This window comes from Coloeus monedula (genome assembly GCF_965178545.1).
Source record: "Coloeus monedula genome assembly, chromosome: 39".
Classification (NCBI taxonomy): Eukaryota; Metazoa; Chordata; class Aves; order Passeriformes; family Corvidae; genus Coloeus; species Coloeus monedula.
This window is the reverse complement of record NC_138819.1, coordinates 1,818,279-1,844,685: the sequence shown is the minus strand read 5'-3', so window position 1 is coordinate 1,844,685 and position 26,407 is coordinate 1,818,279. Positions and strand designations below refer to the sequence as shown.

Here is a 26,407-nt window from a genome sequence, read left to right as displayed (position 1 = left end):
ATCCGAATATAGGCCAGAAAACACCCTGGAAAATTTCCTTCCCGCCCCATACTTCTATACAATAATGAATCATTTTAGCTTTATCCTTACCCCCTGTGCTAGGGTAATGTCTCCAATTATCTAACATAAACCCCAGTGGGCTATCTCTAGGCACTGGGGGAAGTTTTATGGGTACGGAGGGCTTGCTTTTCCCCTGTCCCATCTTCTGGAGTGCCCTCAAGCGCGTCTGTGATGCAGATTCACTCGCTTCCCCGGTTCGTGGCTCTCGCCCTCGCGGGCAATGAGAACCGCACTCCTGAGGGTCCACACTCACTTGGAGAATCCGAGCTGCCGGTTCCCCTCTCATGCACACACTCGCAGCACTCCAGGATACCCGACCCAGACCGAACGGATCCTTCCGCACAGATACTCACGCGTCCTGCGTCTTCGTCCGGACCTTTGTGCACAAAATTTACAGGGTCTGCCGGCTTCCTTTGCCTAATGCCTTGAATTTAGGTTCGTCGGTGCAACCGAGGTAGGGATCGGGACCACCAGGGCCACCAAAGGATCGGCGGGGCGCCTCCCCGGTAGAGCCGTCACCCCGCCGTACAAGTTGCATCCGAGTCACGGCACCAATTTGTAATGAATTCCGAGACTCAATCTGCTAATTACAATTTTATTGATTAACAGCAAGCGAGCAAGGCAAAGGCACCTACAGCGCTGGGCGGCAGGGGAGTCCCCGCTCCACCAAGTGCCGCGCCTTCCGCCACTCCCAGTCCCTTCTTACAGAGTCTCTTTTCCGGCTGAAGTGTCTCTGCCGCGGTACTCTGCGCATGTGTGACCTGTTGCTGGGGGTCTTTTTCTGCCTCCTGGTGGTCGCAGGGTGAAGGTTAGTAGTCATCCTCCGGTGTCTTTTGGTTGACCTCCCCTTATATGGTCATTATGCTCAAGGTCCTGGAACTAAAAGCTGGTTAAGCAAGTACAGATAGGGATTAGGCAAGCACATATTTGTCTCTGGCTCTTATCTAGGTATAGGCAGCTGGTTTCCTGCTACTTGATATTTAGTGAACAAAACATTCTGTATCCTTCACACCGAGCAATAAATCTTGTCCCAAGGTTTATTGTCGCGATCACCAAGAAACCCGATTTTTATCGAAAATCCCCCAATTTGCGGCCCCCTTTGTCCCCATTGCCTCCCCCCGTTCCCATGGCGACGGGGCGGCCCATTCCACTCCCCCTCCTCCCCCCCTCCCTCCCTCCAGACTTGGTACGTTCCATGCAAATGAGCCCGCTCGCGCCACCAATCCCGCGTTCAAATTGGCGGCCAATGGAAAGTTGGGGGGCGGGGTTCAGGCGAAGATTGACAGCAGCGCCAGCCTATCGCGAGGCGTGGCACCACAAAGCCGCCACAGCAAACTGCCGGCCAATGAGCGGCGGGGAGGCGGGGTTAAGGGGAAGATTGACAGCGATGGGAGCCAATCGCGAGGCGCAGCGCCCGGTCCCTTAGCGGCCGCCCCAGCCGCCGCTTTCCCGCCCTCCGGCCGCGGCCCCGGCCCGAGACCCCCGAGACCCCTTCAGACCCCCGGGACCCTCCCGGGATCCCCCAACATGGGCTTCCTGAAGCTCATCGAGATCGAGAACTTCAAGTCGTACAAGGGCCGGCAGATCATCGGGCCCTTCCGCCGCTTCACCGCCATCATCGGCCCCAATGGCTCCGGTGGGTCCCGGGGGTGCTCTGGGGGGGTCCAGGCCGCTCCCGTGATGGTCTGAGGGGAATTCTTCACACCGCCCCGCTCCCTCCTCCCACCCTGTCCGGAGGGATTCCCCGTTCCCTTCCTCCCCCCCCCTCCCCATTCCCTGGGGTTCCTCCTGAGCTTTGGGGTCCCCCCCCCATTCCCTACAGCCCTCCCTCACCCCCTCCTCACTCCCTGGATCCCCCCTCACCCTCCCCCGAATCCCTTGAGCCCCCCCTCAGCTCCTCCCCCCCATTCCCTGGACTCCCCCCTCGCCTCCCTCCTCTTTCCCTGGGGTCCCCCCTCAATTCCCTGGGGTCCCCACATTCCATGGGGTCCCCCCTCACCAATTCCCGGGGCTCCCCCCCCCATTCCCTGGCTTCCCCCTAAACCCTCCGCTCCCTGGGCTCCCCCATCCCCCTGCAGACCCCCAGATCCGCTGAGCCCCGTGTCCCCCCCCAGGCAAGTCCAACCTGATGGACGCCATCAGCTTCGTGCTGGGCGAGAAGACGAGCAACCTGCGGGTGAAAACGCTGCGGGATCTGATCCACGGCGCTCCCGTGGGGAAACCCGCGGCCAGCCGGGCCTTCGTCAGCATGGTGTACTCGGAGGAGGGCGCCGAGGACCGGACCTTCGCCCGCGTCATCGTCGGTGCGCGGGAGACACGGATTTGGGGACACTTCTGGGGTTTTTGGGGCTGCTATGGGCGGGTTTGGGGATGGAGCTGTGGGTAAAGGGGGATTTATGGGGTGTCTTGGATGAGATTTGTGGGTTTGGAGGGGCACAGGGGCTTGGGGGGGGCACATTTGGGGAGGGTTTAGGGGTTGGGGGCATCCGTCTGACCCCCCAAAATCACCCCCAAGCCCCCAGCACAGGCAGCTCCAAGGAGGGGGCCAAGGAGCACACCTTCACCTGCATCAGGGTGGGTGCAAAGGGGGCACATTTGGGGGGTCACAGAGTTGGGGAGGGCACAGTTTAGGGGATTTAGGGTTTGGGGGACACAGTTTAGGGTTTGGGGGATCCGCTGTGGTCCCCTGAAATCCCCAGCAGAGGCAACTCCAAGGAGGGGGCTGAGTGCTGCACCTTCACCCATGTCAGTGTGGGTATAAGGAGGGCACATTTTGGGTGTCTCAGAGTTTGTGGGACATTTTGGGGTGTTTAGGGTTTGGGGGAGCCCCTGTGGTCCCCCCAAATTCCCAGCACAGGCAGCTTCAAGGAGGGGCCTGAGGGCTGCACCTCCACCTGCATCAGTGTGGGTATAAAGAGGGCACAGTTTAGGGGGTTTAGGGTTTGGTGGGCACATTTTGAGGGGTTTAGAGGTTGGTGGGGCCCCTCTGACCCCCCAAAATCCCTTTCAAACTCCCCAGCACAGGCAGCTCTGAGGAGGGATCTAAGGGCCACACCTTTGTTTCCTTCAGTGTGAGGACAAGGGGCACATTTTGGGGGCCACAGGGTTGGGGGCCACAGTTTAGAGGGCACATTTTGGGGTCTTTAGGGTTTGGGGGAGCCCCTGTGATCCCCAAAATCCCCCCAGAATCCCCAGCACAGGCAGCTCCAAGGAAGCGCCCGAGGGCTGCACCTTCACCTGCATCAGTGTGGGTATAAGGAGGGCACATTTTGGGTGTCTCAGAGTTTGTGGGACACATTTTGGGGTGTTTAGGGTTTGTGGGGCACATTTTGGGTGTGTCAGGGTTTGTGGGGCACATTTTGGGGGTGTTTAGGGTTTGGGGAAGCCCCTGTGATCCCCAAAATCCTCCCAGAATCCCCAGCACAGGCAGCTCCAAGGAAGCGCCCGAGGGCTGCACCTTCGCCTATGTCAGTGTGGGTGTAAGGAGGGCACTTTTTGGGTGTGTCAGGGTTTGTGGGACACATTTTGGGGTGTTTAGGGTTTGGGGGAGCCCCCTGACCCCCCAAAATGCCCATCCCAGGCAGCTCCTCGGAGTACAAGATCAACAACCGGGTGGTGCAGCTGAGCGAGTACAGCGAGGAGCTGGAGAAGCTGGGCATCCTCATCAAGGCCAGGAACTTCCTCGTCTTCCAGGTGAGGGGGGGCTTGGGAAGGGGGTCTGGGGGGATTTGGGGTTTTTTTGGGGAGGTTTAGAGGGGCTTTAGGGGGATTTCGGGGCAGGGTGTGGAGGTTTAGGGGAGGTTTTTGGACTTCCAGGCATTGGGGACTCCCATGAGGATTTGGGGGGTTCTCCCCCCTCATCCCCCCCCCAGGCATCCTCCAGGCCCCCGTGGGGATTTGGGGGCCTCAGGTGAGGATTTGGGGACCCCCGAGCCCCCCCTTTTCACAGGGGGCCACGAAGGACCCCGAGCTGCTGATGGAGGGGGGGTCGGCCCCTCCCAGGAACTGCCCCTTCCCTGAGGGAGACCCCAGACCCCCAATGTGGATTTGGGGGGGGTCTCCCCGAACCCCCCTCCCCACAGGGATCCCCCAGACTCCCCCAAGGATTTGGGGGCCCCCCCGACCCCCCTTTTCCCGGGGTGCCATGGAATCCATGGCCGTGAAGGACCCACAGGAGCGCCTGGTGCTGTTTGGGATCGGCCGCTCCTGGGAGACCCCAGCCCCCCGTGGGGATTTGGGGGGGGTCTCCCCACATCCCCCATCCCCACTGGGATTCCCCACCCCCCCGTGGGGATGTGGGGACCCCCCTGACCCCCCTTTTCCCGGGGTGCCATGGAATCCATGGCCATGAAGGACCCACAGGAGCACCTGGTGCTGTTTGGGATCGGCCCCTTCTGGGAACTGCCCTTCCCCATTAGGATCTCCCACCTCCACATCAGGATTTGGGGAGCACCCTGTCAGGATTTGGGGAGCACCCCTGGGGGTTTTGGGGCCTCCCTGACTCCCATTTTCCTGGGGAGCTGTGGAGTCCATCCCCACGAGGAACCCGAAGGAGCGCACGGCGCCGTTCGAGGAGATCAGCTGCTCCCTGTGGAGATTTGGGGACTCCTCACAGGGATTTGGGGACTCCTCACAGGGATTTAAGGACCCTCAGCGGGGATTTAAGGATCTCTCAGGGATTTAGGATCCCCCTGAGCCCGTTATTCCCACAGGGAGCTGTGGAATCCGTGTCTGTGAAGGACCCACAGGAGCACACGGCGCCGTTCGAGGAGATCAGCCCCTCCCCATGGGAATCCCCCTGACCCTGCAGGGATTTAGGGACCCCCTCAAAGGGATTTAGGGATTCCCTATTAAGATTTAGGACCATCTCTGATTCCCATTTTCCTGGGGAGCCGTGGAGTCCATCCCCACGAGGAACCCGAAGGAGCGCACGGCGCTCTTTGAGGAGATCAGCCGCTCCCAGTGGGGATTTAGGGAACTCTCTCAGGGATTTAGGGACCCCAGTGGGGATTTAGGGATCCCTGACAGGATTTAGGGACCCCAGTGGGGATTTAGGGATCCCTGACAGGATTTAGGGACCCCAGTGTGAATTTAGGAATCCCTGGCAGGATTTAGGGACCCCAGTAGGGATTTAGGGAACTCTGTCAGGATTTAGGGACCCCAGTGGGGATTTAGGGATCCCTGACAGGATTTAGGGACCCCCAGTAGGGATTTAGGGATCCCTGATAGGATTTAGGGACCCCAGTGGGGATTTAGGGATCCCTGATAGGATTTAGGGACCCCAGTGGGGATTTAGGGATTCCTGACAGGATTTAGGGACCCCAGTGAGGATTTAGGGATCTCTCTCAGGGATTTAGACACCCCTGACAGGGTTTAGGGATTCCCCTGACCCCGTTATTCCTGCAGGGAGCCGTGGAGTCCATCCCCACGAGGAACCCGAAGGAGCGCACGGCGCTCTTCGAGGAGATCAGCCGCTCCCTGTGGAGATTTAGGGATCCCTGACAGGATTTAGGGACCCCCAGTGGGGATTTAGGGATCCCTGACAGGATTTAGGGACCCCCAGTTTGAATTTAGGGATCCCTGGCAGGATTTAGGACCATCTCTGACTTTTCAGGGAGCCGTGGAGTCCATGGCCACGAAGAACCCGAAGGAGCGCACGGCGCCGTTCGAGGAGATCAGCCGCTCCCTGTGGGGATTTAGGGATCCCTGACAGGATTTAGGGACCCCAGTGAGGATTTAGGGATCTCTCTCAGGGATTTAGGCACCCCTGACCCCGTTATTTTTCCAGGGAGCCGTGGAGTCCATCGCCATGAAGAACCCGAAGGAGCGCACGGCGCTCTTCGAGGAGATCAGCCGCTCCGGGGAGCTGGCCCCCGAGTACGACAAGCGCAAGAAGGAGATGGTGAAGGCTGAGGAGGACACGCAGTTCAACTACCACCGCAAGAAGAACATCGCTGCCGAGCGCAAGGAGGCCAAGCAGGAGAAGGAGGAGGTGGGGAACGCTCAGAATCCCAGGAAAAGCGGGTTTGGTGTCAAACAGCGATGGGTGGGGACGGGAGCGGGGCTGGAATGAGGCAGTGGAAGCGATTCCGGATGGTCCCTGAGGAGTTTGGGGAGGGCAAAGGGAAGGAGGGAAGGGGGTGAGGGAGATTCTTGTGTTCCTGTGGGAAAGGAAGGTTGGGAAGGAGAATGAGGGAGAGTTCCTTGTTGAGTTGTGGAAAAAGGGGAAGGATGGAGAGGGAAGGAGCGAGGGAGATTTCCCTGTGAAATCCCGGGGAAAGATGGGAAAGGAGCACGGGAGATCCTCCCATTGAGTCACGGAAAAAGGGTCAGGAGGGGGAGGGGAAGGAGGGAAAGGAACGAGGGAGACTCTGTTGTTGAGTCATGGAAAAAGGGGAAGAATGGGAAAGAGAAGGAATGAGGGAGAGTTCCCTGTGAAATCCTGGGAAAAGTGGAAAGATGGGAAAGGAGTATGGGAGATCCTCCCGTAGAGTGATGGAAAAAGGGTCAGGAGGGGGAAGGGAAAGAGGAGACTTGGACATTGTCGGGGAAAAGGAGAAGAACGAGGAAGAGAAGGGTGGGAAAGGAGCAAAAGGAGTGAGGGAGACACAGAAAAAGAGGGATGGGAAGGAGGAAAAGGAGCAAGGGAGGTTCTTGAGTGATGGGAAAAGGGGGAGGATGGGAAAGGAATGGGGGTTCCCTTCCATGGATTCGTGGAAGAAGGGTCGGGATGGAGAAGGGGAAGGAGGAAAAGGAACGAGGGAGATCCTTGAGTTATGGAAAGAAGGGGAAGAGTGGGAAAGGATCGAGGGAGACCTTCCCAATGTCATGGGAAAGGAAGGAAGGGAAGGGAAAGAGGGAGAGTCTTGTGTTAAATCATGGAAAAAGGGCAAGGATGGAGAGGGGAAGGACACAAAGGAACGAGGGAGACCCTCACGTTGTCGTTGAAGAAGAAGGGTGGGAAGGAGGAAAAGGAACAGGGGAGAGGCTTCTGTTGAGTCGTGGCAAAAGGGAAGGATGGGAAAGGGAAGGAGCAAGAGGAATGAGGCAGAGCCTCCCATTGTCGTGGGAGAAGGGTCGGGATGGAAAGGGGAGCTGGGGAGGGACCAGGGACACCCTCGGGCTGAGCCCTGAGCTTGGGAAGGTCCTGGAGAGACCCAGGGCTCGGGAAGGTCCTGGGGAGAGCCAGAGCTTGGGAAGGTCCTGGGGAGAGCCAGAGCTTGGGAAGGTCCTGGAGAGACCCAGGGCTCGGGAAGGTCCTGGGGAGAGCCAGAGCTTGGGAAGGTCCTGGGCAGAGCCAGGGCTCGGGAAGGTCCTGGAGAGACCCAGAGCTTGGGAAGGTCCTGGAGAGACCCAGAGCTTGGGAAGGTCCTGGGGAGAGCCAGGGGTTGGGAAAGTCCTGGGGAGACCCAGGGTTTGGGAAGGTCCTGGGGAGACCCAGGGCTCGGGAAGGTCCTGGGCAGAGCCAGAGCTTGGGAAGGTCCTGGGCAGAGCCAGGGCTCGGGAAGGTCCTGGAGAGACCCAGAGCTTGGGAAGGTCCTGGAGAGACCCAGGGGTTGGGAAGGTCCTGGAGAGACCCAGAGCTTGGGAAGGTCCTGGGGAGAGCCAGGGGTTGGGAAGGTCCTGGAGAGACCCAGGGCTCGGGAAGGTCCTGGGGAGAGCCAGGGCCCATCCCTGGGTTTGAGAAGCTCCTGGGCAGAGCCAGAGCCCGGGAAGCTCCTGGGCAGAGCCAGAGCCCATCCCTGGGTTTGAGAAGCTCCTGGACAGAGCCAGAGCCCGGGAAGCTCCTGGGCAGAGCCAGGGCCCATCCCTGGGTTCAGGAGGCTCCTGGGCAGAGCCAGGGCCCATCCCTGGGTTCAGGAGGCTCCTGGGCAGAGCCAGGGCCCATCCCTGGGTTCAGGAGGCTCCTGGGCAGAGCCAGGGCCGAGCCCCGGGCCCGGGAAGCTCCGTGTGGCTCCCATCCCACGTCCCCTCCGTGCCCCCGCAGGCGGATCGGTACCAGCGCCTCAAGGACGAGGTGGTTCGGGCCCAGGTGCAGCTGCAGCTCTTCAAACTCTTCCACAACGAGGCCGAGATCGAGAAACTCAACAAGGAGCTGGGGCTGAAGAACCGCGAGATCGACAAGGACAAGAAGAGGATGGACAGGGTGGAGGACGAGCTCAAGGACCGCAAGAAGGAGCTGGGCAAGATGATGAGGGAGCAGCAGCAGATCGAGAAGGAGATCAAGTGAGCTGGGCCGGGGGAATCCCGGGAAATCCTGGGATTTGGGGGCTCGGGGAGTGTTGGGGTGGGGTGGGAAATCCGCCTCGTTCCAACCGCCCTTGCCCTGGGCAGGGGAACTCCACAGACCAGGTTGTTCCAAGTGTTATCCAGCCACAGCTGGACAATCCCAGCTTTCCCAGCCTGTCTCCATAGGGGAAGGGCTCTGGAATCCTGGAATGCTTGGGGTTGGAATGGGTTAAAAATGGGGTTAGAGCTCATGTGGGTTCATCTCCCACCGTGGGCAGGGAACCTTCCAGGGAGCTCATCCCACCCCAGCCGGGCAGCCCCAGCTTTCCCAGCCCTCGGGTTTGGGTTGGAAAGGACCTGAAGGGAGATTTCCTTCCAGCGCCTCCAGAGCCCCTTTGGGATTTCAGCTCGGGATTGGGGCCGATCCCAGCTCCAGGATCCCTTCCTGGGGAAGTTCTCATGGGGCTCAGTGGGTGCATCCCAGGATTTTGGGATTTGCCAGCCCTGGTGATTCCCTGATTTCCATGATTTTTGCTCAATCTGGGTGTTTCCAAAGGGTGCATTCCCTGTTTTTGGGCTGGATGTGGGAATTCCTCCCTACCTGGTGGGAAAATCCACCCCCAAGCCCCACAGACCAGTTTCCCCATTTCCCCCAGTCCCCAGCACTGCTCCAAAATCGATCCCAAACCTCTCAGGCTCCATTAATTCTGGGAAAATCCATGAAACTCCTTTCCCAACGCCCTCCTAGCGGTTCTCCCATGGGATTATCCCGTTGTGGGGAGGGGAGGATGCACCAAACCCCAACTGGGCACCGGCACCACCCCAAAACCGGGGAGGGACTTCCTTGGGGGGGCTTCATCCGGGGGTTTTCCGCAGGGAGAAGGACTCGGAGCTGAACCAGAAGCGGCCCCAGTACATCAAGGCCAAGGAGAACACGTCCCACAAGATCAAGAAGCTGGAGGCGGCGCGGAAGTCGCTGCAGAACGCCCAGAAGCAGTACAAGAAACGCAAGGCAGACATGGACGAGCTGGAGAAGGAGATGCTCTCCGTGGAGAAATCCCGGCAGGAGTTCGAGGAGCGCATGGAGGAGGAGAGCCAGAGCCAGGGCAGAGACCTGACCCTGGAGGAGAACCAGGTACAGGATGGGCCCGTGGGGTTTGGGGATGGAGGGGTGGGAAAACAAAGCCAGAGCCAGGGCAGGGACCTGACCCTGGAGCAGAACCAGGTACGGGATGGGCCCGTGGGGTTTGGGGATTTTGGGAAAGGGGCAGAGCCAGGGGAGAGACCCTGGAGGAGAACCAGGTACAGGATGGGCCCGTGGGGTTTGGGGATTTTGGGAAAGGGGCAGAGCCAGAGCCAAGGGAGAGACCTGACCCTGGAGATCCAGGTGGGATTTGGGGGTGGAGAAACAGAGCCAGAGCAGGGCAGGAATCTCACTGTGGAGGAGAACCAGGTACGGGCTGGTCCAGGTGGGATTTGGGGAGGGATGGAGGAGCAGAGCCCTGGCCCAGGCCCTGAGCTGCCCCTGGAGCTCCCTCCATGCTGATCCCGTGGGGTTTGGGATGGGATGGGATGGGATGGGATGGGATGGAAGAGCAGAGCCCTGCTCCCTCCATGCTGATCCCATGGGGTTTGGGACAGGTGAAGAAGTACCACCGGCTGAAGGAGGAGGCCAGCAAGCGCGCGGCCACGCTGGCCCAGGAGCTCGAGAAGTTCAACCGCGACCAAAAAGCCGACCAGGACCGGCTGGACCTGGAGGAGAGGAAGAAGGTGGAGACTGAGGTGAGCTGGGGGTCCCCAAAGCCCCTCCAGGACCCCCAGAGCCCCCCTGGCACCCCCTGATCCCCCCTGTCCCCTCTGTCCCCAGGCCAAGATCAAGCAGAAGCTGCGGGAGATCGAGGAGAACCAGAAGCGCATTGAGAAGCTCGAGGAGTACATCGCCACCAGCAAGTGGGTCCCGTGTCCCCAGGGGGCTGGAGGGGTCCCCAAGGGGTCCCTGAGGAGCCTCATGTCCCCATCGCTGTCCCCAAGGTGTCCCCAGAGGGCTGGAGGGGTCCCCAAGGGGTCCCTGAGGGGTCTCATGTCCCCATGTCCCTTTCCCCAGGGGGCTGGAGGGGTCCTCAAGGGGTCCCTGAGGGGTCTCGTGTCCCCATCGCTGTCCCCAAGGTGTCCCCATCCCCACAATCCCATTTCCGTGGCCTCAAGGTGCTCCCTGAAGTGTCCCAAACCCCCTTTGTGCCCCCAGGCAGTCCCTGCAGGAGCAGAAGAGGCTCTGGGGCTGGGATTGACCCCCCAAACCTCACTTAAACCCCCCCAAATCCCCATTTCCCCCCAGGCATTCACTGGAGGAGCAGAAGTGGCTGGGACTGACCCCCTAAACCCCCCCAAATCCCCCAAATCCCCATTTCCCACCCTGACAATCCCTGGAGGAGCAGAAGGGGCTCCAGGGGCTGGGATTGACCCCCCAAACCCCCCCAAATCCCCCCAAATCCCCATTTACCCCCCAGACAATCCGTGGAGAAGCAGAAGAGGCAGAAGAGGCTGGGACTGACCCCCCAAACCCCCCCCCCCCCCCAAATCTTGTTCCCCCCCCTCAGGCATTCACTGGAGGAGCAGAAGAGGCTCCAGGGGCTGGGATTGAACCCCAAACCCCCCCAAATCCCCATTTCCCACCCCGACAATCCCTGGAGGAGCAGAAGGGTCTCCAATGGCTGGGATTGAACCCCAAACCTCACTTAAACCCCCCCAAATCTTGTTGCCCCCCCCCCCCCCGACAATCCCTGGAGGAGCAGAAGTGGCTGGGACTGACCCCCCAAACCCCCCCAAATCTCATTTCCCCCCCAGGCAGTCCCTGGAGGAGCAGAAGAGGCTGGGACTGACCCCCTAAACCCCCCCAAATCCCCATTTCCTCCCCCCAGACAATCCCTGGAGGAGCAGAAGAGGCTCCAGAGGCTGGGACTGACCCCCTAAACCCCCCCAAATCCCCATTTCCTCCCCCCAGACAATCCCTGGAGGAGCAGAAGAGGCTCCAGAGGCTGGGACTGACCCCCTAAACCCCCCCAAACCCCCCCCAAATCTCATTTCCCCCCCCAGGCAGTCCCTGGAGGAGCAGAAGCGGCTCGAGGGCGAGCTGACCGAGGAGGTGGAGCTGGCCAAGCGCCGCATCGACGAGATCAACAAGGAGCTGAACCAGGTGATGGAGCAGCTCGGGGACGCCCGCATCGACCGCCAGGAGAGCAGCCGGCAGCAGCGCAAGGCCGAGATCATGGACAGCATCAAACGCCTCTACCCCGGCTCCGTGGTGAGGGACCCCAAAACCGCCCCAAAACCGCCCCAAAACTGCCCCAAAACGGCAGAAACTGCCCCAGAACTGCCCCAAAACCACAGGAACTGCCCCAAAACCACAGGAACTGCCCCAGAACCACAGGAACTGCCCCAGAACCACAGGAACTGTCCCCAGAAACTGCCCCCAGAAACTGCCCCCAAAAACTGCCCCAAAACCACAGGAACTGCCCCAGAACCACAGGAACTGCCCCAAAACCACAGAAACTGCCCCAGAACCACAGGAACTGTCCCCAGAAACTGTCCCCAGAAACTGCCCCAGAAACTGCCCCCAGAAACTGCCCCCAAAAACTGCCCCCAAAAACCGCAGAAACTGCCCCAGAACTGCCCCCAGAAACTGCCCCAGAAACTGCCCCCAGAAACTGCCCCAGAAACTGCCCCCAGAAACTGCCCCAGAAACTGCCCCAGAAACTGCCCCCAAAAACTGCCCCAAAACTGCCCCCAGAAACTGCCCCAGAAACTGCCCCAAAACTGCCCCCAGAAACTGCCCCAGAAACTGCCCCCAAAAACTGTCCCCAGAAACTGCCCCAGAAACTGCCCCCAGAAACTGCCCCAAAACTGCCCCCAGAAACTGCCCCAGAAACTGCCCCAGAACTGCCCCCAGAAACTGCCCCCAGAAACTGCCCCAAAACCGCAGAAACTGCCCCAGAACTGCCCCAAAACCGCAGAAACTGCCCCAGAACTGCCCCAAAACCACAGAAACTGCCCCAAAACTGCCCACAGAAACTGCCCCAAAACTGCCCCCAGAAACTGCCCCAGAACTGCCCCCAAAAACTGCCCCAAAACTGCCCCCAGAAACTGCCCCCAAAAACCACCCCAAAACTGCCCCAAAACCGCAGAAACTGCCCCAAAACTGCCCCAAAACCGCAGAAACTGCCCCAGAACTGCCCCCAGAAACTGCCCCAAAACCGCAGAAACTGCCCCCAGAAACTGCCCCCCAGAAACTGCCCCCCAGAAACTGCCCCCAGAAACTGCCCCAAAACCACAGAAACTGCCCCAAAACTGCAGAAACTGCCCCAGAAACTGCCCCAGAAACTGCCCCCAAAAACTGCCCCAAAACTGCCCCCAAAACTGCCCCCAGAAACTGCCCCCAGAAACTGCCCCAAAAACTGCCCCAAAACTGCCCCCAGAAACTGCCCCCAAAAACCACCCCAAAACTGCCCCAAAACCGCAGAAACTGCCCCAAAACTGCCCCAAAACCACAGAAACTGCCCCGAAACTGCCCCAAAAACTACCCCCGAAACTGCCCCAAAAACTACCCCAGAAACTGCCCCCAGAAACTGCCCCCAGAAACTGCCCCCAGAAACTGCCCCAAAACCACAGAAACTGCCCCAAAAACTGCCCCAAAAACCACCCCAAAACTGCCCCAAAACCACAGAAACTGCCCCAAAACTGCCCCCAGAAACTGCCCCCAGAAACTGCCCCAAAACTGCCCCAAAACTGCCCCCAGAAACTGCCCCAAAAACTGCCCCAAAACCACAGAAACTGCCCCAAAACTGCCCCCAGAAACTGCCCCAAAACCGCAGAAACTGCCCCCAGAAACTGCCCCAAAACTGCCCCAAAACCACAGAAACTGCCCTAAAACTGCCCCAAAACTGCCCCCAGAAACTACCCCAAAACCACAGAAACTGCCCCAAAACCCCAAAATGTGTGCTCCAAAACCCCAAAAACGGTCCCAAAACTGCCCCCAAACCCCAGAAACTGCCCCAAAAGCCCAAAAACTGCCCCAATGCCCCAAAATGTGTGCCCCTAAACCCCAAAAACTGCCCCAAAAACCTCCCCCAAACCCCTCACCTGAACCCCAAATCCATGGCGAATGAAACCCCACATCTGGGTCCCAAAAATTATCCCAAAACCCCTCAGCTGAACCCCAGCTGTGTGGTGAGGGACACCCCAAAATGTGTGCCCCAAAACCCAAAAATATGTGCCCTGGAACCCCAAGAACGGCCCCAAAACCCCAAAATGTGGGCCCCAAAACCCAAAAAACTGCTCCAAAAACTGCCCCCAAACCCCAAAATGTGTGCCCCAAAACTGACCCAAAACCCCAAAATGTGTGCCCTAAAACCCCAAAAACTACCCCAAACCCCCCAAAACTGCCCCACAACCCCAAAATGTGTGCCCCAAAACCCCAAAATGTGTGCCCTGGAACCCCAAACACTGCCCCACAACCCCAAAATGTGTGCCCCAAACCCCCAAAAACTTCCCCTAAACCGCTCAGCTGAACCCCAAATCCGTGGTGTGGGAAACCCCAAACCTGGTCCCCAAAAACTGCCCCGAAACAGCCCCAGACCCCTCCCCTGAACACCCCAAATGTGTGCCCTGGAACCCCAAAAATGCGTGCCCCAAAAACTGCCCCCAACCCCCTCAGCTGAACCCCAAATCCGTGGTGAGGGACGCCCCAAACGCGGACCCCAAATCCGGAACCCCGAATGTGTTCCCCGAAATCTGCGCCCCAAGCCCCGCCCGGGCCCCTCACCTGCCCCCGTTTTGGGGTTCCTCTCCTCGTTTCTGGGGTGCCCAACCCCATTTCTGAGCTCCCTGACCCCATTTCTGAGCTCCCTGACCCCATACCTGCTGTCCCTGACCCCATAACTCCTGTCCCTGACCCCACATCTCCTGTCCCTGACCCCATCCCTGCTGTCCCTGACCCCACATCTCCTGTCCCTGACCCCATAACTCCTGTCCCTGACCCCACATCTCCTGTCCCTGACCCCATACCTGCTGTCCCCCTCTCAGTACGGCCTCCTCATCGCCCCACACAGAAGAACCCGACCCCGTTTCTGATGTCCCTGACCCCATTTCTGAGGTTCCCAATCCCATTTCCAGTATCCCTGACCCCATCCCTGCTGTCCCTGACCCCATCCCTGCTGTCCCTGACCCCATTTCTGCTGTCTCTGACCCCACATCTGCTGTCCCTGACCCCATACCTCGTGTCCCCCCCTCAGTACGGCCGCCTCATTGCCCTGTGCCAGCCCACACAGAAGAACCTGATCCCATTTCTGCTGTCCCCTAACCCATACCTGCTGTCCCTGACCCCATTTCTGCTGTCCCTGACCCCATACCTGCTGTCCCTGACCCCATAACTCCTGTCCCTGACCCCATTTCTGCTGTCCCTGACCCCATTTCTGCTGTCCCTGACCCCATAACTCCTGTCCCTGATCCCATTTCTGATGTCCCTGACCCCATTTCTGATGTCCCTGACCCCATAACTCCTGTCCCTGACCCCATTTCTGCTGTCCCTGACCCCATTTCTGCTGTCCCTGACCCCATTTCTGATGTCCCTGACCCCATCCCTGCTGTCCCTGACCCCATACCTGCTGTCCCCCCTCAGTACGGCCACCTCATTGACCTGTGCCAGCCCACACAGAAGAACCTGATCCCATTTCTGATGTCCCTGACCCCATCCCTGCTGTCCCTGACCCCACATCTCCTGTCCCTGACCCCATTTCTGCTGTCCCTGACCCCATCCCTGCTGTCCCTGACCCCATTTCTGATGTCCCTGACCCCATACCTCGTGTCCCCCCCGTGCAGTACGGCCGCCTCATTGACCTGTGCCAGCCCACACAGAAGAACCTGACCCCATTTCTGATGTCCCTGACCCCATCCCTGCTGTCCCTGACCCCATCCCTGCTGTCCCTGACCCCATTTCTGCTGTCCCTGACCCCATTTCTGATGTCCCTGACCCCATCCCTGCTGTCCCCCCTCAGTACGGCCGCCTCATTGACCTGTGCCAGCCCACACAGAAGAACCTGATCCCATTTCTGCTGTCCCCTAACCCATCCCTGCTGTCCCTGACCCCATTTCTGATGTCCCTGACCCCATAACTCCTGTCCCTGACCCCATTTCTGCTGTCCCTGACCCCATCCCTGCTGTCCCCCCTCAGTACGGCCGCCTCATTGACCTGTGCCAGCCCACACAGAAGAAGTACCAGATCGCCGTGACCAAGGTGCTGGGCAAGAACATGGACGCCATCATCGTGGACTCGGAGAAGACGGGCAGGGACTGCATCCAGTACATCAAGGAGCAGCGCGGGGAGCCCGAGACCTTCCTGCCCCTCGACTACCTCGAGGTGTGACCCTAAAACAGGGTCTGGGGTCAGCAGGGACCCTCTGAGGGCTTTGGGGTCAGCAGGGACCCTCTGAGGGCTTTGGGGAGCCCGAGACCTTCCTGCCCCTCGACTGCCTCGAGGTGCGACCCCAAAATGGGGTTTGGGGTCAGCAGGGACCCTCTGAGGGCTTTGGGGTCAGCAGGGACCCTCTGAGGGCTTTGGGGAGCCCGAGACCTTCCTGCCCCTCAACTGTCTCGAGGTGTGACCCCAAAATGGGCTTTGGGACCATCAGGGACACTGTGAAGGGTTTGGGGTCATCAGGGGACTGAGACCTTCCTGCCCCTCGACTGCCTCGAGGTGTGACCCCAAAACGGGGTTTGGGGTCAGCAGGAGGTCTGGGGAGCCCGAGACCTTCCTGCCCCTCAACTGCCTCGAGGTGGGGACCCTAAAATGGGGTTTGGGGCCAGCAGGGACACTGTGAAGGGTTTGGGGTCAGCAGGGGACCCAAAAATGGGGTTTGGGATCAGCAGGGACCCTGTCAGGGGTTTGGGGAGCCCAAGACCTTCCTGCCCCTCGACTGCCTCGAGGTGTGACCCTAAAACAGCGTTTGGGGTCAGCAGGGACCCTCTGAGGGCGTTGGGGTCAGCAGGGACCCTCTGAGGGCTTTGGGGTCAGCAGGGACCCTAAAACGGGCTTTGGGGTCAGCAGGGACCCTCTGAGGGGTTTGGGGTCAGCAGGGACCCTCTGAGAGGTTTGGGGAGCCCGAGACCTTCCTGCCCCTCGACTGCCTCAAGGTGCAACCCCAAAATGGGGTTTGGGGTCAGAAGGGACCTTGTGAGGGGTTTGGGGACCCCAGAGCTGACCCCGATTTTGGGGGTGCCCTGGTGAAGCCCGCGGATGAGGAGCTGTGGGGCAATTTGGGTGCCCTGTTTTAGGGTTCTGAGCCCGATTTGAGATTGTGACCCCATTTTTGGGGTTCTGAGCCCGATTTGGGATTGTGACCCCATTTTTGGGTTCCTGACCCCCTGATTTTGGGGCTCCAGGTGAAGCCCATGGAGGAGAAGCTGCGGGGGGTTTGGGTGCCTTGTTTTAGGTTCCTGACTCCATTTTTGGGTTTACAACCCCCTCATTTTTGGGGGGCCTGACCCCGATTTGGGCTTTTGGCCCCATTTTTGGGTTTATAACCCCCCAGCTTTGGGTTTTCAGCTGAAACCCACAGACAAGAAGCTGCAGGAGCTCCTGGGAGAGTTTGGGTGCCCATTTTTGGGGCTTTACCCTATTTTTGGGGTCCTGACACTGATTTGGGATCGTCACCCCATTTTTGGGTTTGTAACCCCCCCGTTTTTGGGGTTCCAGGTGAAGCCCCACCAATGAGAAGCTGTGGGGGGTTTGGGTGCCCTGTTTGGGGTTTTAACCCCATTTTTGGGGTCCTGCCCCCCCCAATTTGGGGTCCCAGGTGAGGCCCCACCAATGAGAAGCTGGGGGGGGTTTGGGTGCCCTGTTTGGGGTTTTAACCCCATTTTTGGGTTTATAACCCCCCATTTTTGGGGTTCCAGGTGAGGCCCCACCAATGAGAAGCTGGGGGGGGTTTGGGTGCCGTGTTTGGGGTTTTAACCCCATTTTTGGGGTTCTCACCCCCTGTTTTTGGGGTTCCAGGTGAAGCTCCACCAATGAGAAGCTGAGGGGGGTTTGGGTGCCCTGTTTGGGGTTTTAACCCCATTTTTGGGTTTATAACCCCCCCAGTTTGGGGTTCCAGGTGAAGCCCCCACCAATGAGAAGCCGTGGGGGGTTTGGGTGCCCTGTTTGGGGTTTTAACCCCATTTTTGGGGTTCCAGGTGAACGAGAAGCTGTTCCACCAATGAGAAGCTGTGGGGGGTTTGGGTGCCCATTTTTGGGTTTATAACCCCCTGTTTTTGAGGTTCCAGGTGAAGGCCCCACCAATGAGAAGCTGGGGGAGGTTTGGGTGCCCTGTTTGGGGTTTTAACCCCATTTTTGGGTTTATAACCCCCCGTTTTTGGGGTTCCAGGTGAAGCCCACGGACGAGAAGCTGCGGGAGCTGCGGGGGGCCAAGCTGGTGATCGATGTGATCCGCTACGAGCCGCCCCACATCAAGAAGGCGCTGCAGTTCGCCTGCGGGAACGCGCTGGTGTGCGACAACGTGGAGGACGCCAGGAGGATCGCCTTTGGGGGGCACCAGCGGCACAAGGTACCCCAAAAACGGCCCCAAAACCACCCCAGAACCACCCCAAAAATATCCCCAAAACCAGCCCAAAAATATCTCCAAAACACCGCAGAACCACCCCAAAATATCCCAAAAAACAGCCCAAAAACATCCCCAAAACAGCCCAAAAACATCCCCAGAACCACCCCAAAAATATCCCAAAAAACACCCCAAAAACATCCCCAAAAACACCCCAAAAATGTCCCCAGAACCACCCCAAAAATATCCCCAGAAACACCCCAGAACCACCCCAAAAACATCCCCAGAACCACCCCAAAAATATCCCCAAAAACAGCCCAAAAATATCCCCAAAAACACCCCAGAACCACCCCAAAAATATCCCCGAAACAGCCCAAAATATCCCCAAAGCACCACAGAACCACCCCAAAAATATCCCCAAAAACAGCCCTAAAATATCCCCCAAAACACCCCCAAAATATCCCCAAAGCACCACAGAACCACCCCAAAAATATCCCCAAAACACCCCAGAACCACCCCAAAAACATCCCCAGAACCACCCCAAAAATATCCCCAAAACCGCCCAAAAATATCCCCAAAAAACACCCCAGAACCACCCCAAAAATATCCCCCAAAACACCCCAAAAATATCCCCCAAAACACCCCAAAAAATATCCCCGAAACACCGCAGAACCACCCCAAAAATATCCCCAAAACCACCCCAGAACCACCCCAAAAATATCCCCAAAACACCGCAGAACCACCCCAAAAATATCCCCAAAAACATCCCCAAAATATCCCCAAACCACCCCAGAACCACCCCAAAACACCCCAAAAATATCCCCAAAACCGCCCAAAAATATCCCCAAAACCACCCCAGAACCACCCCGAAAATATCCCCAGAACCACCTCAAAAATATCCCCCAAAACACCCCCAAAATATCCCCAAAGCACCGCAGAACCACCCCAAAAAATATCCCCAAAACACCGCAGAACCACCCCAAAAATATCCCCAAAAAACACCCCAGAACCACCCCAAAAATACCCCAAAAACACCCCCAAAATATCCCCAAAGCACCGCAGAACCACCCCAAAAATATCCCCAAAAACACCCCAAAAATATCCCCAAAACCGCCCAAAAATATCCCCAAAAAACACCCCAGAACCACCCCAAAAATATCCCCAAAACACCCCAAAAATATCCCCAAAACCGCCCAAAAATATCCCCAAAAAACACCCCAGAACCACCCCAAAAATATCCCCAAAACCGCCCAAAAATATCCCCAAAAAACACCCCAGAACCACCCCAAAAATATCCCCAAAGCACCCCAAAAACAGCCCGAAAAATCCCCCAAAACAGCCCAAAACCACCCCCAACCCAGCCCAACCCAGCCGAGCGCAGCCCCCATCGCCCCGGGGGGCACCGGCAGCACGAGGGACCCCAAAAACGGCCCCAAAGCAGCCCCAGCCCCCCCCGGTGCCCCGTGACCCCCATGACCCCCTCCGGCCCCTGGGTGCCCCTGGGTGACCCTGGCTGTCCCCAATGTCCCCTGGCTGTCCCTGGCTGTCCCTGGGTGGCCGTAGGTGCCCGTAGGTGCCCTGGGTGCCCCTGGCTGTTCCTGGCTGTCCCTGGCTGTCCCTGGCTGTCCCTGGGTGCCCGTAGGTGCCCATAGGTGCCCTGGGTGACCCTGGCTGTCCCTGGGTGTCCCTGGGTGCCCCTGGGTGCCCGTAGGTGCCCGTAGGTGCCCTGGGTGACCCTGGCTGTCCCGCAGACGGTGGCCCTGGATGGGACGCTGTTCCAGAAGTCGGGGGTGACCCTGGCTGTCCCTGGGTGCCCCTGGGTGGCCGTAGGTGCCCATAGGTGCCCTGGCTGTCCCTGGGTGCCCATAGGTGCCCTGGGTGTCCCTGGGTGTCCCCAATGTCCCCTGGCTGTCCCTGGCTGTCCCTGGCTGTCCCTGGGTGTCCCTGGGTGCCCCTGGGTGCCCGTAGGTGCCCGTAGGTGCCCTGGGTGCCCCTGGCTGTCCCTGGCTGTCCCTGGCTGTCCCTAGGTGCCCGTAGGTGCCCGTAGGTGCCCTGGCTGTCCCTGGCTGACCCTGGCTGTCCCTGGGTGCCCGTAGGTGCCCATAGGTGCCCTGGGTGCCCCTGGGTGCCCCTGGCTGTCCCTGGCTGTCCCTGGGTGCCCCTGGGTGCCCCTGGCTGTCCCTGGCTGTCCCTGGCTGCCCCTGGGTGCCCGTAGGTGCCCGTAGGTGCCCTGGGTGCCCCTGGCTGTCCCTGGCTGTCCCTGGCTGCCCCTGGGTGCCCGTAGGTGCCCGTAGGTGCCCTGGGTGACCCTGGCTGTCCCTGGGTGCCCCTGGCTGTCCCTGGGTGCCCGTAGGTGCCCGTAGGTGCCCTGGGTGTCCCTGGCTGTCCCTGGGTGCCCGTAGGTGCCCTGGGTGCCCCTGGCTGTCCCTGGCTGTCCCTGGCTGCCCCTGGGTGCCCGTAGGTGCCCGTAGGTGCCCTGGGTGACCCTGGCTGTCCCGCAGACGGTGGCCCTGGACGGGACGCTGTTCCAGAAGTCGGGGGTGATCTCGGGCGGCGCCAGCGACCTCAAGGCCAAAGCGCGGCGCTGGGACGAGAAGGCCGTGGACAAACTCAAGGAGAAGAAGGAGCGGCTGACGGAGGAGCTCAAGGTGGGACCCTAAAACTGAGCCTAAACCCCCAAAGTGACCCTAAAACTGAGCCTAAACCCCCAAAGTGACCCTAAAACTGAGCCTAAACCCCCAAAGTGACCCTAAAACTGACCCCAAACTGACCCTAAAAACCCAAACTGACCCCAAAAACACAAACTGACCCTAAAACTGACCCCAAACCCCCAAAGTGACCCTAAAACTGACCCTAAACTTCCAAAGTGACCCTAAAACTGACTCCAAACTGACCCTAAAAACCAAAACTGACCCTAAAAACCCAAACTGACCCCAAAAACACAAACTGACCCTAAAACTGACCCCAAACCCCCAAACTGACCCTAAAACTGACCCCAAACCCCCAAACTGACCCTAAAACTGACCCTAAACCTCCAAAGTGACCCTAAAACTGACTCCAAACTGACCCTAAAAACCAAAACTGACCCTAAAAACCAAAACTGACCCTAAAACTGACCTCAAACCTGACCCTAACAACCCAAACCGACCCCAAAAACCCAAAACTGAGCCTAAACCACCAAACTGACCCTAAAACTGACCCCAAACTGACCCTAAAAACCCAAACTGACCCCAAAAACCCAAACTGACCCTAAAACTGACCCTAAACCACCAAACTGACCCTAAAACTGACCCCAAACTGACCCTAAAAACCCAAACTGACCCCAAAAACCCAAACTGACCCTAAAACTGACCCTAAACCACCAAACTGACCCTAAAACTGACCCCAAACTGACCCTAAAAACCCAAACTGACCCCAAAAACCCAAACTGACCCTAAAACTGACCCTAAACCACCAAACTGACCCTAAAACTGACCCCAAACTGACCCTAAAAACCCAAACTGACCCCAAAAACACAAACTGACCCTAAAACTGACCCCAAACCCCCAAACTGACCCTAAAACTGACCCCAAACCCCCAAACTGACCCTAAAACTGACCCTAAACCTCCAAAGTGACCCTAAAACTGACCCCAAACTGACCCTAAAAACCCAAACTGACCCTAAAACTGACCCCAAACCTGACCCTAACAACCCAAACCGACCCCAAAAACCCAAAACTGACCCTAAACCACCAAGCTGACCCTAAAACTGACCCCAAACTGACCCTAAAAACCCAAACTGACCCCAAAAACCCAAACTGACCCTAAAACTGACCCTAAACCACCAAACTGACCCTAAAACTGACCCCAAACTGACCCTAAAAACCCAAACTGACCCCAAAAACCCAAAACTGACCCTAAAACTGACCCTAAACCTCCAAAGTGACCCTAAAACTGACCCCAAACTGACCCTAAAAACCCAAACTGACCCTAAAACTGACCCCAAACCTGACCCTAACAACCCAAACCGACCCCAAAAACCCAAAACTGAGCCTAAACCACCAAACTGACCCTAAAACTCACCCTAAAAACCCAAATTGACCCTAAAACTGACCCCAAAACTGACCCTATAAACCCAAACTGACCCTAAAACTGACCCTGAAAGCCCCAACTGACCCTAAAACTGACCCCAAAACTGACCCTAAAAACCCAAACTGACCCCAAAAACCCAAACTGACCCTAAAACTGACCCCAAAACTGACCCTAACAACCCAAACTGACCCTAAACCTCCAAAGTGACCCTAAAACTGACTCCAAACTGACCCTAAAAACCAAAACTGACCCTAAAAACCAAAACTGACCCCAAAAACCTAAACTGACCCTAAAACTGACCCCAAAACTGACCCTAACAACCCAAACTGACCCTAAACCACCAAACCAACCTTAAAACTGACCCCAAAAACCCAAAACTGACCCTAAAAACACCAAACTGACCCTAAAACCCAAACTGACCCAAAAATCCCAGACTGACCCCAAAAACCTCTCCCCAGGGGTTTCCTCCTCCCCACTGCTCCCCGACCCCCGTTTTTCCCCAATTCCCATTTCTTTCCCCCTTCTTTTTCCCGAATTCCCGGTTTTTTTCCCCAAATTCCCGGTTTTTTCCCTCCGTTTTTCCCAAATTCCTGGTTTTTTTCCCCATTTTTCCCCGTCCAGGAGCAGATGAAGGCCAAGTGCCCTCCCCATCCCCCCTGAGGCCCCGTTTTTCCCCCATTCCCCTTTTTTTCCCCCAATTCCCAGGTTTTTTCCCCCCTTTTTTTCCCTCATTCGCCTTTTTTTCCTCAGTTTTTCCCAAATTCCTGTTTTTTCCCCCGTTTTTCCCAAATTCCCGGTTTTTCCCCCATCCAGGAGCAGATGAAGGCCAAGCACAAGGAGGCCGAGCTGTGTCCCCTCCCCATTCTCCCATTTTCCCTCATTCCCAGGTTGTTTTTCCTATTTTTTCCCCATTTTCCCCCTTTTCCCCCCATTCCCGGGTTGTTTTTCCCCCATTTTATCCCATTTTTCCCCCATTCCTGGGTATTTTTCCCCGTTTTCCCTCATTCCCGGGTTGTTTTTCCCCCATTTTTCCCAAATTCCCATTGTTTTTTCCCCGTTTTTCCCAAATTCCCGTTTTTTTCTCCCATTCCCCCCATCCAGGAGCAGATGAAGGCCAAGCACAAGGAGGCCGAGCTGCGGCCCCTCCCCATCCCCCATTTTCCCTCATTCCCAGGTTGTTTTTCCTGTTTTTTCCCCGTTTTTCCCCCATTCCCGTTTTTTTCCCCCGTTTTTCCCAAATTCCTGGTTTTTTCCCCCATTTCCCCCATCCAGGAGCAGATGAAGGCCAAGCATGATGAGGCCGAGCTGCGCCCCCTCCCCATCCCCCATTTTCCCTCATTCCTGGGTTGTTTTCCCCCATTCCCGGGTCATTTTTCCCCATTTTCCCCCCATTTCTGGGTATTTTTCCCCGTTTTTACCCAATTCCCGGTTTTTTCCCCCGTTTTTCCCCCATCCAGGAGCAGATGAAGGCCAAGCACAAGGAGGCCGGGCTGTGCCCCCTCCCCATCCCCCTTTTTCCCTCATTCCTGGGTTGTTTTCCCCCATTTTCTTCCGTTTTTCCCAAATTCCCGTGGTTTTTTTCCCCCATTTTCCCCCATTCCTGTTTTTTCCCCCGTTTTTCCCAAATTCCCGGTTTTTCCCCCATTTCCCCCATCCAGGAGCAGATGAAGGCCGAGCTGCGGCCCCTCCACATCCCCCATTTTCTCTGTGTTTTTCCTCATTCCCAGGTTGTTTTTCCCCGTTTTTCCCCCATTCCTGTTTTTTTCCCCCATTTTTCCCAAATTCCCCTTTTTTTCCCCTGTTTTTCCCAAATTCCCAATTTTTCCCCCATCCAGGAGCAGATGAAGGCCAAGCACGACGAGGCCGAGCTGTGCCCCCTCCCCATCCCCCATTTTCCCTCATTCCCAGGTTGTTTTTCCTGTTTTTTCCCCGTTTTTCCCAAATTCCCGGTTTTTTTCCCCCATTTTTCCCAAATTCCCCTTTTTTTCCCCTGTTTTTCCCAAATTCCCAATTTTTCCCCCCCCCAGGAGCAGATGAAGGCCAAGCACAACGAGGCCGAGCTGCGCCCCCTCCCCATCCCCCATTTCCCCTCATTCCTGGGTTGTTTTCCCCCATTCCCGGGTCATTTTTCCCCATTTTCCCCCCATTTCTGGGTATTTTTCCCCCGTTTTTCCCAAATTCCCGGTTTTTCCCCCCATTTTGCACCCCGCAGGAGCAGATGAAGGCCAAGCACAAGGAGGCCGAGCTGCGCCCCCTCCCCATCCCCCATTTTCCCTCATTCCCAGGTTGTTTTTCTCGTTTTTTCCCCGTTTTTCCCAAATTCCCATTTTTTTTCTCCCGTTTTTCCCAAATTCCCCTTTTTTTCCCCCGTTTTTCCCAAATTCCCAATTTTTCCCCCATTTCCCCCCCAGGAGCAGATGAAGGCCAAGCACGATGAGGCCGAGCTGTGCCCCCTCCCCATCCCCCATTTTCCCTCATTCCTGGGTTGTTTTCCCCCATTCCCGGGTCATTTTTCCCCATTTTCCCCCCATTTCTGGGTATTTTTTCCCCGTTTTTCCCAAATTCCCGGTTTTTCCCCCCATTTTGCGCCCCGCAGGAGCAGATGAAGGCCAAGCGCAAGGAGGCCGAGCTGCGCCAGGTGCAGTCCCAGGCCCACGGGCTCCAGATGCGCCTCAAGTACTCCCAGAGCGACCTGGAGCAAACCAAGACGCGGCACCTGGCGCTCAACCTGCAGGTGCGGCAGTTTTGGGGTGAAAACCGCCGGGTTTGGGCAAAACTGCGGGGTTGGGGTAAAACTGCCGGGTTGGGGGAAAATAGTGGGGTTGGGAAAAACTGGGGTTTGGGAAAAACAGCCTCGGGTTTGGGGCAAAAACCGGCGGGTTTGGGCAAAACTGCGGGGTTGGGAAAAATAGTGGGGTTTGGGGAAAACAGCCTCGGGTTTGGGGCAAAAATGGGCGGGTTTGGGCAAAAACGGGCGGGTTTGGGCAAAACTGCGGGGTTTGGGCAAAACTGCCGGGTTGGGGGAAAATAGTGGGGTTTGGGGAAAATAGCCTCGGGTTTGGGGCAAAAACGGGCGGGTTTGGGCAAAACCAGCCCCGGGTTTGGGGCCAAAACTGCCAGGTTTGGGCAAAACAGCGGGGTTTGGGGAAAAATAGTGGGGTTTGGGGAAAATAGCCTCGGGTTTGGGGCAAAAACGGGCGGGTTTGGGCAAAAACGGGCGAGTTTGGGCAAAAACAGCCCCGGGTTTGGGGCCAAAACTGCCAGGTTTGGGCAAAACAGCGGGGTTGGGAAAAATAGTGGGGTTTGGGGAAAATAGCCTCGGGTTTGGGGAAAAATAGTGGGGTTTGGGGCAAAAACAGCAGGGTTGGGAAAAACAGCAGGGTTTGGGGAAACAGCGGGATTTGGGGCAAAAACGGGCGGGTTTGGGGAAAACAGCGGGGTTTGGGAAAAACAACCTCGGGTTTGGGGAAAAATAGCCCCGGGTTTGGGGCCAAAACTGCCAGGTTTGGGCAAAACAGCGGGGTTTGGGGAAAAATAGTGGGGTTTGGGGAAAATAGCCTCGGGTTTGGGGCAAAAACGGGCGGGTTTGGGGAAAACAGCGGGGTTTGGGAAAAACAGCCTTGGGTTTGGGGGAAAATAGTGGGGTTTGGGGAAAAATAGCCCCAGGTTTGGGGCCAAAACTGCCGGGTTTGGGCAAAACAGCGGGGTTTGGGGAAAAATGGTGGGGTTTGGGAAAAATAGGCCCTGGTTTGGGGCAAAAACGGGCGGGTTTGGGGAAAACAGCGGGGTTTGGGCAAAACAGCCTCGGGTTTGGGGAAAACACTGGGGTTTGGGGCAAAAACGGGCGGGGTTTGGGGAAAAATAGCCCCGGGTTTGGGGCCAAAACTGCCAGGTTTGGGCAAAACAGCGGGGTTTGGGGAAAAATAGTGGGGTTTGGGGAAAATAGCCTCGGGTTTGGGGCAAAAATGGGCGGGTTTGGGGCAAAACAGCGGGGTTTGGGGAAAAATAGTGGGGTTTGGGAAAAATAGGCCCTGGTTTGGGGCAAAAATGGGCGGGTTTGGGGTAAAACAGTGCAGATTGGGAAAAAACGGCTGAGTTTGGGAAAAAACAGCCCCGGGTTTGGGGGAAAAAGGGCCCGGTTTGGGGAAAAACCGGTGGGTTTGGGGCAAAAAACAGGCAGGTTTGGGGCAAAACCAGGCGGGTTTGGGGCAAAAACGGGCGGGTTTGGGCAAAAACGGGCGGGTTTGGGAAAAAATAGCCCCGGGTTTGGGGGAAAAACAGGCAGGTTTGGGAAAAAACACAGGGGTTTGGGGCAAAAACAGGCAGGTTTTGGGGAAAAATGGGCGGGTTTGGGGAAAAATGGGCAGGTTTGGGCAAAAACCAGGCAGGTTTGGGAAAAATAGCCTCAGGTTTGGGGCAAAAACGGGCGGGTTTGGGGCAAAAATAGTGGGGTTTGG

General features: G+C 57.5%; 1 protein-coding gene across 1 annotated transcript in view; it reads left to right on the top strand.

Moving 5' to 3' along the window:
• Positions 1-1,487: 1,487 nt before the first annotated feature.
• SMC1A (structural maintenance of chromosomes 1A) overlaps positions 1,488-26,407 on the top strand; it is a 40,601-nt gene continuing 15,681 nt past the window's right edge. The window contains exons 1-13 of the mRNA XM_082300442.1: positions 1,488-1,696; positions 2,175-2,363; positions 3,641-3,753; positions 5,849-6,052; positions 8,048-8,286; positions 9,166-9,424; positions 9,931-10,071; positions 10,157-10,239; positions 11,383-11,590; positions 15,515-15,700; positions 17,706-17,885; positions 20,381-20,527; positions 24,547-24,684. Of these exons, the coding sequence (XP_082156568.1) occupies positions 1,588-1,696; positions 2,175-2,363; positions 3,641-3,753; positions 5,849-6,052; positions 8,048-8,286; positions 9,166-9,424; positions 9,931-10,071; positions 10,157-10,239; positions 11,383-11,590; positions 15,515-15,700; positions 17,706-17,885; positions 20,381-20,527; positions 24,547-24,684 (2,196 nt within the window). The 5' untranslated portion in view covers positions 1,488-1,587. The remainder of the gene's footprint in view (positions 1,697-2,174; positions 2,364-3,640; positions 3,754-5,848; positions 6,053-8,047; positions 8,287-9,165; positions 9,425-9,930; positions 10,072-10,156; positions 10,240-11,382; positions 11,591-15,514; positions 15,701-17,705; positions 17,886-20,380; positions 20,528-24,546; positions 24,685-26,407) is intronic.